Below are 19,930 nucleotides of genomic sequence, written 5' to 3'. Positions count from 1 at the left end.
GATCTTAATCTAGGCTTACCTGTAGGTAAAAGTGGTTGTAACAGGTTTACAACCACTTTAATAGGAGTAAAATGAGGGTCAGAGTGTGGACAGGACACATTTTTGGCTGGGGATGGCTGCAGAAGACCATACCAAACCAGGAACATGTTATATGAGGTTAGTAGAGAAATACCCAAAACAATGTTCCCACTACAAACTACTGAGATCCAAGGGCCGCATTTGGCCCTCGGGCCACAGGTTGGGTACCAGGGGTTTGGGTCATTTCAGATTAGCAATCCTGTTGCTGACAACTTGCAGTCACTGGTCCTTTATGAGGCAACTTACTTTTTTAACCCAAGGAGGGACCCAACTGCTGGCCAGGCCAACGACATGGTGCTCCCTCCCTAGCGAGCAGAATTCTAGGCCAGTGAAGGACTCCAGTAGGATAAGCGGCTTGTCACATCAGTAATCTGCTGTTGAGGACATTTTGCCAGTCTGACATGGCACCTAAACATACAAAAGGCTACCCACAGCCAAAAATAAGGTGTTCTTGCCAGCAACCGCAAAATACATTTGTTTCCAGGTGGTGTGCTTATTCCGGTTTCTGCAAGATTTCTACACAGCTGTAGTGTCCTGAACTGCTAAACCTATGCTTACAGTGATCAGTTTACTGGTCAACAGTTCAATATGAGCAGTTGACTGTACTGTAGACTGGTTCCTATTCCTTGGAGGAGCCACCATGGCATGTCAAGTATGTTGGAACACCAATTGTGATTACAGTGTACATGGAAATGTCAAAGCATTCATCTTATGTAAAATTAGTTTCTAGGTTTCGGACTTCTAGCTCTTCCTCACAAAAGGTAAGGCGTGTTGAAAGATAGAAATGAAAGTCACCTCTCGGCCCAAACGAATGGCCGCCTCTGTGAACTTCTCCCTCTCATCCTGGAAAGCCAGTCTCTGCTCCTCGAACACTGCCCGATCTTCCTGCAGCCTCAACTGCTCCTCTAAGAAGTAAGCGTCCACAGCGGAGACTGCTGTCCTGTCCCAGGAGGAGGTAACAATTGATCCTGCCACAAAGAGAACCATTTCATCCTTAAATGGGAATCATTTTCCATTAGCAAATACCTTGGAGTTTATTGTAACTGTAAGGTCAAAACACGCCATTCAAAACATTTTAGTTTAGTGCAAGGAAGGTTAAGAACCTTTGTTAGATGTTGATTGATGGAATTTACCCTGGAGACAGGGCATCTCCTCCATCAGGGGAAATTCCACTTTTAGCATTGGTGGTTGATCCAGTGCCCACATTGGGAGATTTCCTCCAACTTCCTCTGCACTGACAACTGTTACATTTAGCATTTCCTTTCAGTTCTTGTCCTGCTGACAACGGTCAATAAGACAGGAAGCAAGAGTAATTTTACGTATAAGGGTCATAAGTAGCAATAAAAACCTGGCAGGGGTTTTAGCTCTTCATCCTGCTCTTCCCGTTTAGGCCCGAGAAGGAAGAAGGAAGAAGGAAAAAGGAAGAAGGAAAAAGGAAGAAGGAAAAGGAAGAAGGAAGAAGGAAAAAGGAAGAAGGAAAAAGGAAAAAGGAAAAAGGAAAAAGGAAGAAGAAGAAGGAAAAAGGAAAAAGGAAAAGGAAAAAGGAAAAAGGAAAAAGGAAAAAGGAAAAAAGGAAAAAGGAAAAAGGAAAAAGGAAAAAGGAAAAAGGAAAAAAGGAAAAAGGAAAAAGGAAGAAGGAAGAAGGAAGAAGGAAGAAGGAGCCAACTCAAAGTTAAAAAGTTTTGGCTGGAGGTGGGCTTAAAATAAAATCAATCACTACATTTTAATTTAGCACAGCTTATGCTATACTTTCAGCATGGAATACAAGTTAGTCAACTCATTCTTATCTTTATTACGATGAGTAGAGTTGAAGTGGTTCTAAGCCAGAAGGGTTTTTTTTGTTTTTTTTTACCTTAATGCACTGCCTGCATTAAAGTAAAGTAAAGACCTTCCACTAGTTGTGCCCCCCCCCCCCCCCCCCAGATACTTACCAGAGTCCCGGATCGATCCAGCATTATGCCCATCTGCAGCAGCTCTGATTTTCTGTCTCCCCTTTTAGGCTGGGTTCACACCAGCGCCACATACAGCTTCCAGCAGAAGTCCATGCGTCCTGGTTCACAGTTTGAGGTTCAATTTCAGACTGAATTTTTGGCTGATTTGGACCCGAAACGGACCAAAAGACGCACAGGACTCCTATGCAAATTCACACCGGAGATATGTGAACTGGCTCCATAGAGAGCCGGTCAAAATCTCCTGCTATTGCAAACTGGACGTGAACCCAGCCTTACAGGCTCAGAGACAGCAGCAGGAGTCAAATGATGTGCATGTCAATAGAAGCACACAGCCTGGCTCAGGAGCGAGTCCGCTGGTGTGGCACCACAGGATGTCGCTTCCTAAGATGGCGCACAGAGCAGGCAAATTATACACACACGCACAAATACAAGAGGAGTAAACTTAAATCTTACAAGGTTGCTTTAAAAGCACCTAATCTTAATGAGTAAATATGGGGATTTAGCCACATATGTCCAAACCATGCTTAAGCCCACCACTGCGCCAAAGTACCCCCCATTATCAGTGGACCCTACACTATTCATAAAAAAAGAAAAGATAAATCCCACTTCTCTTAGCCATGGAAGATGTGTGCTAGCTGCAGGCTACACTACTTAAAGCGGAGTTCCACCCATATAAAAAAGTCAGCAGCTACAAAAAGTGTAGCTGCTGACTTTTTAAATTGGACACTCACCTGTCCCATGGTCCAGCGATGCAGGCGAACCAAGCCCCGCTCCTCTCTGCGCGCGCCGGCATTGTCACTGTGGGCGCCCGGATGTGGCATCACAGACAGGCACGCACTGCACATGCATATATGGGGAGTACTTTGGCTTATGGTGGGCTTATGCATAGTATGGCCATATGTGACTAGATGCCCACATTTACTCATTAAGATTAGGTGCTTTAAAGCAGCCTTGTAAGATTTAAAAGTTACTCCTCTTGTATTTTTGTATGTGTGCGCTATTCTCTGTGGTTCCATTTAAAAAAAACTGAGCACCTCGGGGGTTAAACCTAAGGTGGGATCTGCATCTACATTTTCTCTCTTGGGGCATTTTCACATACCTGGATTGTCATTTTCATATATTTTTTTTTTTTTTTTTTTTAATTTTTTGTATTTTATGGCGTTTTCTCTTATGTATATGCGCATGGATATATGCACGTGTGTGCATATCACCACCACAAGGTGTGAAAATTTAGTGGCATACACATGGATCACCCAGCATGTATTGCAGCCGATTCCCTTTTTAATTGCCTTCGGTCAATTAAGACAATTAATGGATGGAGCCTATGATCTTTAGAGCTACCATTTATTTCAAAGTTTTATGTCTGTAATGTGGTTATGACTAAGGCCTTATAGGCTGAAATGCGTCAACTGTGGCGTGTCAATAAAAACCAAGATTTTTTTTAAAGACCAACAACCGGAGTGTGGATTCATTATCTATCTAACCTTTATAGCAGCACCGACTTTAGATCTTTAGGGTGTGCCCCCCCAACCCAACCCTTTGTTTTCTATACACACATGCCATTTACAATCAATTTAATGTGTGCATCTTTAAACTTTAAGCTGGTCAAACACTAGTAAATTTACAAATGAACGGTCGTCCAAAAATCCCATTAGAATATTCGATCACTTGACAAAGGTCCTTTGAAATTACGCCAAAATTATGTTTGCATTTAACATAACATTTTAGAAAGAATGCAACTTCCTGAACAAAAAAAAACACATCACTGTTAGAAAATTATTAGAAAAAAAAATAAATAAAAAATTCCTTTCGGCTTCTTTGAATTTTCTTGTCCACTGCGGTCAAAAGCGAATGCCAATTTAACCTCAATTATTCAAAAATTGAACGAATGTTCCCGAAATTAAGATTTTCTAATGCAATCCTTTCAGACTATAGCCAGGTTAAGTGCAATATATGAACATGACAAGCAGTCACATTTTATATTGCTGTAAACCAGCTGTGTCTTTTTTCTTCTTTTATTGGGTATTATGTGTAGGTTGGAGGAGCGCCCTGCTGCCTGAGCACAATACGGTTTACAATGCATCTTTTATTTTTGTTTGGTTTTTAATTGCGGGAGACTGACAGCTAAATGAGAATTCTAGAATCATAGCAACAAGATCAGCTGGTGCTACTTAATCAGCAGTAACAAAGAGCTCAGGGGTGCCCGATCCAGTCGCACAAATCCTCCACATTGCCATTTATTGCTCTTGAAACCTTCAGTTTATTAATGACTCCCCAGTGTACAAATATAATGTAACAAGTTGACGTGTTCAAGCAAAAATGGCTTTAGTCATACAGAATATAGAAACACCATAAAATGCTCGCATGTATAAAGCTCCACCTAGCAATTATTCCATCAAAAAGCCAATAGAAAATATGCTAATTAGTTGCCCAGGAGGTTTAAACATACCACTAAAAGCAGAGAAAACAACAAAAACAACAAAAACAAAACAACAAAACAACAAAACCAACAAAAACAAAACCAACAAAAACAAAACCAACAAAAACAAAACCAACAAAAACAAAACCAACAAAAACAAAACCAACAAAAACAAAACCAACAAAAACAAAACCAACAAAAACAAAACCAACAAAACCAACAAAACCAACAAAACCAACAAAACCAACAAAACCAACAAAACCAACAAAAACAACAAAAACAACAAAAACAACAAAAACAACAAAAACAACAAAAACAACAAAAACAACAAAAACAACAAAAACAACAAAAACAACAAAAACAACAAAAACAAATACTAAAAATGGTATATATGATTAAATAGATTATCCGCATATTACAGGGGAGGCACACGCTAAAAATTATATTTGAGAGGCATGGTAGGAGCGAGGTGGTGGAGATTTAGGAAGGCCATAGACTGTGCAAATTTCTTCCTGCAACCACAGACTGCAGGAAAGAAATTCCCTGATTGACACAGAGCTGAAAGGGGAATCCATCCTGCCGAGACATTGTATTCTCCCGGCGGGGGGAAGCCATCCCAGTCAGAAGAGGATATATATATATATATATAGCAGCCATTAGCAATAATCGCAAGTAAATCTGACATGCTGGTTGAACCCAAATTGATTGAGCGATCAACTTGGTACATTCAGCCTACCCATACACGGTTCGAGTCTTGGCCGGTTCCTGCTGAACTTGCTGAGATTCGAACCATCTATGGCCTGGCCTAACGCAGATGCAAGTCAAGGTCCCATCTCAGGTTTAGCCCTTGAGGGACCCTAGTTTCCACCAGGCTTTTCCTTCCCCAAAAGCTGTCTCTATCACCTCTCCTGGGCAATGGAGCCAAGCTTTCAATGCCTAAGAACCTGAAAGAGGAAACATTTGTGATGAACATCGAATTAGAAATGGGTTTTTCATTTGGATAGTTCGAATCATGGCAAGGCGAATCACGGTAAGGCGAATCACGGTAAGGCTCCCGATTCTGGTTCTTAATGACCTGGACTTGCATCTGTGTTAATCGCCACCTTCTCTTCCCTACCATGCCCCTCAGGTACATTTTCATCATGTGCCTCCCCTGTAAAAAATACAGATAATCTATTTAGTCGTTTATACAATCTTAGTATTTTTGGATGTGGTTTTTGAGGTTTAAAGCCTGGTACACACTGAGTTTTTTCCGTTCAACCCAGCAGATTGGCCGGAAAAAAGCCTGTCAGCTCCGGTCGGAGCCATTGTACGAATGATCCGACGTTCATACAGCAATCTCCCTCGCTGAGCTGCTGTGTTCTGACAGGTGAACGCATTGATTCGATCAAAATGCAAAACACATTTTGAATTAGATTTTCATCACAAATGTTTCCTCTTTCAGGTTCCTGGGTATTGAAAGCTTGGAGTGTTCTGGCGCCACCACCCCCCCGCCAAAACACTCCAGTCTGCGCTCTCCGCCATTGCTGAGAGCATTGTTTGGGAGTTGGTCAGCTGCTGTTTTTCAAGCAGGTTTGTCCCACAGAAGCCGGCCAAACAGCCAGCTTTTGTCGGACAGGGTGCCATACACACGGGCCGAATGTTGGACGATTTTTGTTTAACCGGCTGATGTCTCCTGACATTTGGCCCGTGTGTACGGAGCTTTGCGTGTTTTTCCAGTTATCTGCTTTTAGCCGCATTGGTTTCTATTGACTATTTGCTGGAATAATTGCTAGGTGGAGCTTAGCCACTTGACCTTCAGAAGATTTACCTCACTTTATGACCAGGCCATTTTTTGCTATATGGCACTGCGTTACTTTGACAATTACAAAAAAAAAAAAAAAAAAAAAAAAACACTTCATAAATTTAGGCTAATATGTATTCTGCTACATATTTATGTTTAACTACTTCAATACAGGGCACTTATACACCTTCCTGCCCAGACCAATTTTCAGCTTTCAGCACTGTCGCACTTTGAATGACAATTGTGCGGTCATGCTACACTGTACCCAAACTAAATTTTTATCATTTTGTACCCACAAATATAGCTTTCTTTTGGTGGTATTTTTTATTTTCCGCTAAACAAATCAAAAAAAATTGTTTGTTACAAAACTTTGTAAACAAGCAAGTTTTCTCCTTCACTGATAGGCACCGATGAGGTGGCACCAATGAGTTGGCACTAAAAGGCAGCATGGATGGGCACTAAAAGGCGGCACCAATTTATACTAATGGTACTGATGGATGCCAATCAGTGCCAAACAAAAATTGTGTGATATCAGAGGAGGTGGGACATGGGTACTGCGGCCAGGAAATTCAAATCCAGCTTCGCGACGCAGCAACAGATCGCCGCTCTGATCCAGGCACTGGTGAGGCTACATCCAATGGGCACTGGTGAGGCTGCATTTATTGCTTGTATCAGGTCTGCAGTCTCTGACCATCTCGTATCATGTCTGCTAGAGGTGCACCAAATGGAAATTTTGCTAACACCATTAAGGGATCTGTGGGTTTTTACTCCCTGCTTCGCAGGGAAGCAAAAACAGACATCCCCCAGAGCCCTGTCCTTTCTTCCTCCTTGCCGTCTAGCGGGTGCAGGTGGTCATTCATTAGCCAGCACCCGCTGATCGGCTTGTGCTGTGACCAACCACGGCGCGCCCCCCCCTACCCGGAAAATCATAATATAAATATAAACACACATGTGATTCTGCACAGCCCGTCTGCACTGTAGCAGTAAAGCACAGTGTGTGGTTGGGAAGTGGTTATACAAACCATTATTGTGTGGTTTTAGGTTCTGTTATTTTGTATGACTAAAGCCGTTTAGGCTGAAACGCATCAACTTGCTACATTTGATTTGTAAACTGTGGAGTCCATAAACACATTGAAGATTTTAAAAGAAATGAGAATTCTATGCCTCCGCAGGTAATACATAATTTTCTACAGGAGTTGCAAGAACTCGTACAATCCCCTTCTGCATCTATACCTGTAGTAGCTGTTGCTGATGACCGATCAGTTCCTTGCTCTGCGCCAGCTCCTCCCTGAGCTCCTTCACCTCCTCCTTGAGCCGCGTCAGTTCCTTCTCATGGTCGGTCACGCTGATCACGTGACTCACCTCAGGCTGAGATGCTGCAGGATTAAAACCGTGCCATTATAAAATGTAAAGTGATTTCATTGATAAGCAAAGAGCTCCAAAACATTTCCAACACCACTCAACAAATTAAAGGGTTTCGTTTTAAATGTGGCTCTTCATCCAACACGTTTGTACGCAGGGCAAAATCAGAGGCACCCCCCTTAGGTGCTGTGCTGGGGGTGCATCCGGGATGGGAGCCTCTCCTACATTCAGATTGCTCTGACCATCTTCTGCACCGTATTCAGCTTCGGGGTGTCAATTCACAGGTCATTCCTGCACACTACAATTATAATGTAATTGTACAATTGCCTGGCTATCTATAAATGGATAAGGTACACTTTATAATTACTTGAACTTTATTTTAATATTTCTTTAAAAATTGCCTTCTGGTTTCTGGCCTAGGCCAAAATGATTTCATGCATCCCAGGAGTCTTCATGGGCATTGTGTTTCTCTGAAGGAAAAGGAGAGGCTTTCTCAGCGAAGCACTCCCTCCTGCCCGTGTTCTGTCAGATGAGCAAACCCATCAGATCAGCTAATGGAAGAGACGTTCAGTCAGCTGCGCACAGCGTTCCACCGCTACCAGGTTTGCTAATCTGACAGAACACCTACAGTCAGAAGGCGGCAGCTGACATCTTACTACAAGTCTTGAATTTCAGAGTAATTTTAGCAATAAAGTGAGCAGATATAAATATAGTATACTGACATCTGTGATGCAGTTTTGATGTTACATTTTGAAAGAAGCTGGATGCCAGGTGTAGGAAGGTGGCAGAGGCCATGTTGGTACACCCCAGCAATGCTCAGCACTAAACCTTTAGGCTTTCAAAATTAAACATCCAAACAGCATCACAGATGTCAATATAGTATATTTATATACGCTTACTTTATTGCTAAAATTACTCTGAAATTTAAGACGTAGCTGGGTGTAGCAAGATGTCCGCTGCCGCCTTCTGACTGCAGGTGTTTTGTCAGATTAGCAGACCTGGTAGCGGTGGAACATATGCACAGCTGACAGAACATCTCTTCCATTAGCTGATCTGATGCGTTCGCTCATTTGACATGACACCTGCATGCCTGAGCTACGGGCAAATGGATTACACAAAGTAAATGCTACATGAATCATCTACCCTTACTCAAGATGCCCACAGCTAGAAATGCTAGGGGGTGTTTCAACAAAATAAAGCATGGAGACATGGATGGATGAGTTTGCTTTGAATACTATAGATCAGTGGTCTCCAAACTGTGGCCCTTTGGGGTACTATTCCTCCCACTGACACCAATGATGGGACACTATTCCTCCCACTGACACCAATGATGGGGCACTATTCCTCCCACTGACACCAATGATGGGGCACTATTCCTCCCACTGACACCAATGATGGGGCACTATTCCTCCCACTGACACCAATGATGGGACACTATTCCTCCCACTGACACCAATGATGGGACACTATTCCTCCCACTGACACCAATGATGGGGCACTATTCCTCCCACTGACACCAATGATGGGACACTATTCCTCCCACTGATACCAATGATGGGGCACTATTCCTCCCACTGACACCAATGATGGGGCACTATTCCTCCCACTGACACCAATGATGGGGCACTATTCCTCCCACTGACACCAATGATGGGGCACTATTCCTCCCACTGACACCCCATCATTGGTGTCAATGGGAGGAATAGTGTCCCATCATTGGTGTCAAAGACTGGGCACTATTCCCTGCCAACCAACAAAGATGGGGCACTATTCCTCCCACCGACACCAACGATGGTACATTTTCTACTCCCACTGGCAACAGTCTGGCCCTCCCTAAAGTCTGAAGGACAGTAATCTGGCCCTTTGTTCAGAAAGTTTAGAGATCCCTGCTATAGATGAATTAAAATAACGTTTTTGGTTTGTGGTGCTCAGATAGTCAACTTCACTTTAATCAGGAGCTCTGAGCCAATCACTGGCACACTGACAGCTTACCTCCACTGACCAAACATGAAGAGACCTGCTCTCCCAGTATAATCGGTGGAAGTGAGCTATTAGTGACAGCCCAGTCCTGCTCTGCATGCACTTATACTGATGTAGCCTCCACTTTGGCATCTTTGCTTGAGTACCAGAGGGCCTTTAAAGTGGTTGTAAACCTCAGACATGAAATATGAGCAGAGCATATCCCTCTATAGTGTGTACTTTTCTCAATTAAGATCACCAAATGTCACCTTTGTCTGCGGCTTCGTTCCTCCGTTATCAGCACGAGTCACTTCTGACAAGTTTTCCTGACACCAAAAGAAAAAATGGTGACAGGGGAGGGACCTCCAGCTGATTGACAGCCTCAGCTTTGTTCCTGCGTGAGGGGGAAGGGAGGTCCCTCCAATCAGCTCTTGGAGTTCTCTTCACTGAGCTCTGCAACTTAAGCCCCCCTTTTCTGATGGCTCAGACATGCTTTATAAACTGTGCTTTAAACTGACAGAGAAGAGGACTGCAGATAGACTGGTACAACTTAGAGATTAGAGATTAAACAAATCCTACAGCGTATCACCCGAGGCCAGTCACGTCACTGGGTATATATGTAAGGGTATACATCCACTTCAACTTTTTGGTAGGTTTACTTCAGATATAATGAAAGGACTGGCCGCTCTTACAAGTCACGGTTTGTGTTTCCTATATACAGGCCATTGTGCTTACAGATGAAGTTTATTCTGTTTGTATTTTGCCTTCTCTGGGGACTCTAACATAAGGGATGCTCTGGGAACCCTGATTTAAGGGGGAACACTGTGGCCTCTGGTTTAAAGGGGAACTCTAAGGTAAATCAGGGTTCTCAGAGCACTCATTACATCAGTGTACTCAGAGGCAGGAGAAAGAAGAGGGAGACTTCAGTCACAGACAGGGATGGATGGTGAGCTCACACACCACCCCTTGGCAGTCAGCACCTCTCATCCAGATGTATCTGAGGCTGCTGGACTTCAGATTTCCGGCCCAACTTTCCTATTCTGAGGCACAGCCCCGGGAATTGGAGTGTGGGCAGACAGAGGGGTGGGGGGTGGGGTGGAAAAGGTGCAGATTGAGCCCTCTCTCCTCTCCAGTGTGTTTGTGTTTTCTTGTTTTTTTTTTTTTTGGGGGGGGGGTGGGGAGAGAGTGTTAGTGCTGGCTTTAGGCAGTGTGAAAGAGTGCAACACACTCTCGGCTTACACAACTGCAGCCAGCAACCCTGCTGGGAAGCCATAGTCCGGTCTGATCAATGTGTCCAGGTTTCAGGCGGTCTGAAACCCCGGACGGTTGTTTCCAAACCCGAACTGTCCGGGTGAATCCTGGACAGGTGGCAACCCTACTCACAGAGTGCAGTGAAATCAGAGTACACAATGTCAGTACAGGAAAGGAGCTGGTACAACTGTGCAAGACTGAACGGGGAGTCTGGAGTTCAGCTTGAAAGTGTTTGTAAAGGAAATATATATATATATATATATATATATATATATATATATATATATATATATATACACACACACACACAGGGGGTCCCCGGGTTACAAACAAGTTAGGGACTGTAGGTTTGTTCTTAAGTTGAATCTGTTTGTAAGTCGGAACAGGTACATTTTTTTAAGTGTAGCTCCACCCCAAAAAACTATTTTTAAGCTTTTTGGATAGCATAGGGAAGGGTTATCACCCCTGTAACATTTGTTTTGCTGTCTGTGCTCCTCTTCAGAAGATTTCACCTCACTTTCTGTCCCAATGACAATTGGATTTTGAAAATTTTTGATTGTTGTGGAAACAAGCCTTGGTGATAAAGCATCAGTGGAGGTTCCTTTTCCCCATAATAGATCTTACAGGAGTGAATTTCCCTTCCTAGGGGTAGATTTCCTCTCACTTCCTGTTGTCTCCCCCCGTTTGTAAGTTGGATGTTTGTAACTAGGGGACCCCCTGTGTGTGTGTATATATATATATATATATATATATAATTTTTTTTTTTTTTTTTTTTTTTTAAATACCTACCTGCTCTGTGCAAAGGTTTTTTTTTTTTTTAACCTTCATGCAAACCTTCAGCCTTTAGAACCACTTTAAAGCCCAACTCTAGCTATTTAAGTTTTGGTTAGTATGAAGAGGGATGCATGTCCTGGTCATGTTTTCAAAGCAGTCTGTGCCCCTGTTGGTAAGACTTTTCCCTATTCCATCGTCTCTTAAAGCTGGGTACAGATGGATAAAGATTTGGATGGTTCAGTAGGGACCAGATGAATTTTGATCGGTGTGTGGCTTGCCAAGTTGGACACGTGCCGAACAGATACACTGGAAAACTTTCAAAGATCAGTGGCTGCAGCTGTTGATTGTGTATTCTGACAGCAGAGTCCCGCTGTCAGAATACAATGCCCCAGTATGGGACATCTCATCACTTGTGTGGATGGGAGAACCAAACAACAAAACACACAGTTATACCAAGCCTTAGAACAGGAAGTTAGGGGGGGGGGGGGGGGAATCAGCCTAACACAGGCACAGCAATAAAAAAAAGATTCTGACAAAAGGTTCAATCTCATCACCATATTATAAAAAAAAAAAAAAATTAGCATACTGAACATACAATATTTTAGCAGCTGTATCAGTTACTCCATACACAAAGGAATGCACATACTCTTGTGATCCACCCAGCTATGTTATGCTACATGGCTGCAGAGCATGAGTGACAACACACCTGTGTCATTAGGCTCTGACTGAAGCAGTCGTTCCCCCAATTCCTAAGCTGCACATTAAAGTTTTGGGCAATGAATCAGCGGGGTAGACTAAAACTGGAGCAATCTGGTGGAGCTGTGCATGGTAGCCAATCAGCTTTAAACCTCAGCTTGTTCAATTAAGCTTTAATAATAAAACCTGAGAGCTGATTGGTTTCTATGTGGAGCTGCAGCAGATTTTACACTATTCACATAGGCGTGTGCGCAGGGTGCAGGGCCGGTGTTCTGCCGAGAAAGTTCCGCTCGGCGGATTAGTTCCCCCCTCTACTGCGCATGCGCAGTAGAAGCCGGCGGAAATAGCCGAAGCGGAACAGCTGAAAATCAGCTGTACACGGCGCCTGTAAGAGGGCCCCTCGCGGGCTCGCTTCGCTCGCCACGCTTCGGGCACGGCCTCGCTGCGCTCGGCACTTTTAGATTCCCCCTCTAGGTCCACTTGGATAGAGGGGAAGGAACCTGGACCCAGAGCGCAGGCGCCGTGTACAGCTGATTGAAGCTTTTGAGCTTCGGCTATCTCCGGCGGCCGACAGTAGTACGTACTGCGCAGGCGCTGCGCCTGCGCAGTACAGGGGGGGAACCTATCCGCCGAAGGAACTTATTCGGCAAGACACCGGTCCTAGACGGGGTGCACGGGGTGCAGTGCACCCAGGCGCCAGAGAGGTGGGGGCGCTGAAGCGCCAGAGTGCTCCCTTCCCTCCTCCTCCTCTTGATTGTGTCCGGCGGCGGCGCTCTCCGCCGGTGTTCTGCCATATAGTGTCCTCCTATCAGATAGTGTCCGCTCCGTACTGCGCAGGCGCAGCGCTTGCGCAGTACGGAGCAGAAGGAGATGCCGAAAATGTCCGAAGTTGATCAGCTGACCATCAGCTGTACACGGCGCTTCGGCAGTTCTTAGCGATGGCAGTGTAAGAGGGCCCCTCGCGGGCTCGCTTCGCTCGCCACGCTTCGGGCACGGCCTCGCTGCGCTCGGCAACTATATATTCTCACTCTATGTCCACTTGGATAGTAGGGAATGATCCTGGACATAGGGTGAGAATAACAGCGCAGGCGCCGTGTACAGCTGATGATCAGCTGTTAAACTTCGGAGACTTTCGGCGTCTCGTTTGTCCTCCGTACTGCGCCTGCGCAGTACAGGGAGGACACTATATGATAGGGGACTGTATTTGACAAGACACCGGTGTTAAAAGAAGGAAGGTGCCGCCGCCGCGGTGTGTGCTGCTCAAGCCCCTCCCTCCTCCTGTCAGAGAAAGAGAGACTTCGGAGGCAGAGCGGCTGGTCTCTGCGTGGAGAGAGACCAGCCGCACAGTGATGTCGCGGGGGGGGAGCGGAGGAGCGGTCCGTGCCCGACACATTCTGCTCTGTGTCTCCTGCCTGCTTTAAACTGCTCTGCTCTCCACCCGGGCGGCGCGGCTGGCTGCACACTGTTCTCTCCTCTTCAGCTGCCGCCCGGGTGTATATATGTACCCTAATGGAGGGGGGGCTGTACTAATGGAGGGGGGGGGTGTACTAATAATGGGAGGGGGCTGTACTAATGGGGGGGGTCTGTCCTGGGGGTCTGTACTAATGGAGGGGGGGTCTGTACTAATGGAGAGGGGGTCTGTACTAATGGAGGGGCATCTGTCCTGGGGGGTCTGTACTAATGGAGGGGGGGTCTGTACTAATATGGGGGTCTCTACTAATGGAGGGGGGTCTGTCCTGGAGGTCTGTACTAATGGAGATGGGGTCTGTACTAATGGAGAGGGGGTCTGTATTAATAGGGGGGGGTCTACTGGGGGGTCTGTACTAATGGAGGGGGGTCTGTAATAATGGAGAGGGGGTGTGTCCTGGGGGGGGGTCTGTACTAATGGAGGGGGGGTCTGACCTGGGGGGTCTGTACTAATGGAGGGGGGCCTATACTAATAGAGGGGGGGGTCTGTCCTGGGGGGTCTGTACTAATGGAGGGGGGTCTGTCCTGGGGGGTCTATACTAATGGAGGGGGGGTCTGTACTAATGGAGGGGGGGTCTGTACTAATGGAGGGGGGGTCTGTATTAATGGAGGGGGGGGTCTGTACTAATGGAGGGGGGGGTCTGTACTAATGGAGGGGGGGGTCTGTACTAATGGAGGGGGGGGTCTGTACTAATGGAGGGGGGGGGTCTGTACTAATGGGGGGGGGGTCTGTACTAATGGGGGGGGGGTCTGTACTAATGGGGCGTCTGTCCTGGGGGGGTCTGTACTAATGGAGAGGGAGATCTGTCCTGGGGGGGGTCTGTACTAATGGAGGGGGGGTTACCTGGGGGGGATCTGTACTGAGTAAGGTCTGTACTGACGGAAGGGGGGTCTATATGTAGTGGAGGGGGGTCTGCACTGAGGGGCGACTATAGTTGGTGGAAGGGGGGGTGATCCTAACCCTAGTGAAGCCAATGCAGCTGCGGGCTCTCCTTTCCCCCCTCCCTCTCCTTTCCCCCCTTCCTCTCCTCCTGCATGCTGCTGTACTAGTGAGCGCTGCTTGCCAGCACAGCTGCCCACTATGTTTCTTCCCCGGCCTTCATATCAACCAGGGAGGAAACAGAATAGAAAAAGGAGCAGAGAAGGATTGTGGGACATGTAGTCCCGAGAACTGGCAGCCCCACTGTAACACGGAAACTGCAGCCCACACAGCATGCTCAGCTGAATGGGAAAGAGAGAGAGAGACAGGAGCCTGGGAAAGTTTTCAGGGAAGTACACCCAGGACTCCAGAGGGAGAGGACAGTGCTGAGAGAACACCATCAGAGAGAGAACCCCACTGCCCTGCGCCACCAGAGGGAAAGCCACACAGCCTAGCGCCATCGCTGGCATTGAAAGGAATGGAGTCATTGCAGGAATACAGCGGAGTCACCACGGGCAATTCAGAGTGAGCTGACTCCTGATCAGAGGAACCGTTGCTGTATCGTTGGGTCAGGTGAGAGGGCCGATCGGCCAATATGTACTATGTCTGCAGTCTCTGACCATCTCCTGTACTATGTCTGCAGTCTCTGATCATCTCCTGTACTATGTCTGCAGTCTCTGACCATCTCCTGTACTATGTCTGCAGTCTCTGACCATCTCCTGTACTATGTCTGCAGTCTCTGACCATCTCCTGTACTATGTCTGCAGTCTCTGACCATCTCCTGTACTATGTCTGCAGTCTCTGACCATCTCCTGTACTATGTCTGCAGTCTCTGACCATCTCCTGTACTATGTCTGCAGTCTCTGACCATCTCCTGTACTATGTCTGCAGTCTCTGACCATCTCCTGTACTATGTCTGCAGTCTCTGACCATCTCCTGTACCATGTCTGCAGTCTCTGACCATCTCCTGTACCATGTCTGCAGTCTCTGATCATCTCCTGTACCATGTCTGCAGTCTCTGATCATCTCCTGTACCATGTCTGCAGTCTCTGATCATCTCCTGTATTATGTCTGCAGTCTCTGATCATCTCCTGTATTATGTCTGCAGTCTCTGATCATCTCCTGTACTATGTCTGGGGGTTCTTTCTAACAGAAGCCCTCTTTGTGTGCATCAGAGAGACTCTCCTCCAGGTCTCATTAGTGTACGCTCTTCCTGTATTTTTTTTTATTGTTAAAAGATCATAGGAGGATCCTAGGGTAACAAAGAGTTCTTAGGGGAGCATCTCTGTTTGAGTCATTGCCATAGAAACATTTGTAAAGGGGAGGAGTTGGTAAGATGACCACGCCCATGTGGGGGCGCCAGAAATATTTCTGCACCCAGGCGCCGGTGACCCTAGGATCGGCCCTGGCAGGGTGTGTCAGATGTGCCTGGGCACACCCTAATCACCCCATGCGTTGCCGATTCCCCCTGCTTCCCGTCTCCCTCCTGCAGTGCTGCTAGCTTCCCTGCTCTCAAGAGCAGGGAAGGGGCTGGTAAAATTGCATTAACCGGACTTCCTCTTCTGAATGAACACGGTGATTGACTGAAGCATAGTAAACTTTACTGCAGGCTGCAGAGAAAGGGACTGGCGAATCTCTGTCTTCAGTTTCTTTCTGTCTCAAAAGACAGACATCAGGGGTCTGTTTAGACCCTTGATATTCCACCAAAGCTCCATAACGGGGCTCCTGGAAAAAGTTTTAACAAAACAAACCACAAACCACAAACACACCACACACACACACACCCCAATCTTTGCTCTGACACCATCCACTGCTCTGCTGACACACACACACACACACACACACACACACACGTGTATATTTGTGCTCTGCGGTGCACACACTAATGCAACAGGCTATTCAGTTTTAGTAAATAACCGCCCCCCCATGTATTAGTTCAGCATCAATGCCCCAAAACTAGCACGTGGCACATGAGTTATGAGAATGCAGCTTCCATCACAAGAATATTTTGTTTTATTATACAGGACAATAATTACTCCATGGCTCACCGCGGGCTTCTAGAACCTCCACAAGCTGCTTGAGGCTGTTCCATTGCTTCTTCAGGGTGCTTGTAAACCCAGCATCTGCCACCCGGGCAGGTCTTGCACGTCCACCACGCTTGTTCACCCCCGAGGAATCCTGGGTAAAAGCCAAGTTTCAAAAGGATACACACAAGCATTTAAGGCATATGGTAAAAGGTCATAATAATAATATTAATAATACCCCTATACCACAGCGTGGGTCCATGCGAAGGCTGTATTTACCCGCACAGGTGTTCCGTGCATCCCTGTGCAGGCAGTCCTATTGACGTCAACTGGGACACAGCAGCTGTGTCCAGGCACTGCTCCCAATTTAATACCTATGTGGGTGAAGACAGTGCGAGTTTGGGGACCTGCACCCATATGGATGTTATAATTGGAAGCAGGGAAACAGTGTGTGTCTGGGATGCAGCAGCTGCACATTTGACATGAATGAGACTGCCTGAACAGGGATGCACAGAAAACCAGTATATCTCCAAGCAGGTAAACACAACCTTCAGACAACCCCAAAAATAAATAAAAAAAATAAAAAAAAGTTTTGGCAGGATTCTTTCAGGGATAATATTCTTGTGCCACAATCTACCTTGTGGCACACAAAAAACACTGCAGTTCACTTCCTGGGTTACAGTAACATGCAGTAAAAATGTTGTGTGCGGTAATGTGGCCAGTCTGTAAATTAATAACTTTTAGCGAACTTAAAAAAAAAAAAAAAAAAAAAAAATTTGGGATAGATATAGATATAGAGAGAGAGATATAGAGAGAGAGAGAGATATAGAGAGAGAGAGAGAGAGATATAGAGAGAGAGAGAGAGATATAGAGAGAGAGAGAGAGAGAGATATAGAGAGAGAGAGAGAGAGAGATATAGAGAGAGAGAGAGAGAGAGAGAGAGAGAGAGAGATATAGAGAGATATAGAGAGAGAGATATAGAGAGATATAGAGAGAGAGATATAGAGAGATATAGAGAGAGAGATATAGAGAGATATAGAGAGATAGAGAGAGAGAGATAGAGATATAGAGAGATATAGAGATATAGAGAGAGAGAGATATAGAGAGAGAGAGATATAGAGAGAGAGAGATATAGAGAGAGAGAGATATAGAGAGAGAGAGATATAGAGAGAGAGAGATATAGAGAGAGAGAGATATAGAGAGAGAGAGATATAGAGAGAGAGAGATATAGAGAGAGAGAGATATAGAGAGAGAGAGATATAGAGAGAGAGATATAGAGAGAGAGATATAGAGAGAGAGATATAGAGAGAGAGATATAGAGAGAGAGATATAGAGAGAGAGATATAGAGAGAGAGATATAGAGAGAGAGATATATAGAGAGAGATATATAGAGAGAGATATAGAGAGATATAGAGAGAGATATAGAGACACCATTTGCATAGCAGCAGCCGGTAAATCTATTCTGTGCGAAAGGTGCAAAATCCATTGTGCTCAGGCTATAATCTACAGATTGAGAATGTGGAAAGGAGAAAATGCTGCATTATGGCCACTAGATGGCACTGAATACCATAGGAAAAGTGTATACATCTCTGCTCCATCTAGTGGAGATATAGCAGTATTTTCCTCATTCACACATAACCTACAGAGAATAACCATAGAAGGTTTGAGTTTGCCCCATTTGCACTGAATTAATTTTAGCAGTTTCATTGGACATCCCCCCCCCCCACACACATATACTCCTTAATGTAGTAGAACAGGATACTACAGTGTTGCCATAGTGTAATGCATCACAGATGATCCAGATACCGAACAATGCAGGCTACATGTACCAGTGCCTGAGGCCGGGGAAGGTCATCCCGTGACTCAAAACTAGAATGTGTTTGAGATGCGCACATGTCCCTCCCAAATACATGGAGGTGTCTGTAGCAGCAGGTTTATAGAGGCATGGTAAGCAGGTAGGAAGGAGAAGTGTGAAATATTACCTCCAGGACCCCTCGGCCCAGGGTCCCCTCATGTCTGCTGAGAATGTTCCGTACTTCCTTCTTCATCTGTTCATGGAATTTCTTCAACTCCGTATTCTCAGACACAATGACATCACGTAAATTTCTGTCCGATGTCCCTGATGAGCGAAACATATCGACCCCCTAAGGGTAAAAATTACATCATAGTGCATGTCTGTTTATTTCATCTTAGGACAGGAGCACACATCACAAAACATTCACACCAACTTATTACAGTCACCCAGTTCGAGTGTCTTATTACAGTCACCCAGCTCCCGAGTGTATTATTACCCCTGTAATATCTTATTACAGTAACCCAGCTCCCGAGTGTCTTATTACCCCTGTAATATCTTATTATAGTCACCCAGCTCCTGAGTGTATTATTACCCCTGTAATATCCTATTACAGTCACCCAGCTCCTGAGTGTATTATTACCCCTGTAATATCTTATTACAGTAACCCAGCTCCCGAGTGTATTATTACCCCTGTAATATCTTATTACAGTAACCCAACTCCTGAGTGTCGTATCACCCCTGTAATATCTTATTATAGTCACCCAGCTCCCGAGTGTCTTATTACCCCTGTAATATCTTATTATAGTCACCCAGCTCCTGAGTGTATTATTACCCCTGTAATATCCTATTACAGTCACCCAGCTCCCGAGTGTCGTATCACCCCTGTAATATCTTATTATAGTCACCCAGCTCCTGAGTGTCTTATTACCCCCTATAATATCTTATTACATTAACCCAGCTCCTGAGTGTCTTATTACCCCTGTAATATCTTATTACAGTAACCCAGCTCCTGAGTGTCTTATTACCCCTGTAATATCTTATTACAGTAACCCAACTCCTGAGTGTCTTATTACCCCTGTAATATCTTATTATAGTCACCCAGCTCCCGAGTGTCTTATTACCCCTGTAATATCTTATTATAGTCACCCAGCTCCTGAGTGTATTATTACCCCTGTAATATCCTATTACAGTCACCCAGCTCCTGAGTGTCGTATCACCCCTGTAATATCTTATTATAGTCACCCAGCTCCTGAGTGTCTTATTACCCCTGTAATATCTTATTACATTAACCCAGCTCCTGAGTGTCTTATTACCCCTGTAATATCTTATTACAGTAACCCAGCTCCTGAGTGTCTTATTACCCCTGTAATATCTTATTACATTAACCCAGCTCCTGGGCATCCTAGTAAGTGCTACAGTTCTGTGTTCTAATGAAGACTAAATAAATTACA

At 45.3% G+C, this 19,930-nt stretch overlaps 1 protein-coding gene across 1 annotated transcript in view; it reads right to left on the bottom strand.

Moving 5' to 3' along the window:
* Window positions 1-19,151, bottom strand: part of LOC141134053 (uncharacterized) — a 30,623-nt gene extending 11,472 nt beyond the window's left edge. Inside the window, 5 exon segments of the mRNA XM_073623641.1 lie at window positions 835-998; window positions 1,001-1,046; window positions 7,466-7,608; window positions 16,709-16,838; window positions 18,667-19,151. Of these exon segments, the coding sequence (XP_073479742.1) occupies window positions 835-998; window positions 1,001-1,046; window positions 7,466-7,608; window positions 16,709-16,838; window positions 18,667-18,819 (636 nt within the window). The 5' untranslated portion in view covers window positions 18,820-19,151.
* Window positions 19,152-19,930: the final 779 nt, after the last annotated feature.

The sequence above is a fragment of the Aquarana catesbeiana genome, linkage group LG03, assembly GCF_042186555.1.
Source record: "Aquarana catesbeiana isolate 2022-GZ linkage group LG03, ASM4218655v1, whole genome shotgun sequence".
In the NCBI taxonomy this organism is placed as follows: Eukaryota; Metazoa; Chordata; class Amphibia; order Anura; family Ranidae; genus Aquarana; species Aquarana catesbeiana.
The sequence above is the reverse complement of the archived record's forward strand: the minus strand, read 5'-3'. Positions and strand labels throughout refer to the sequence as shown.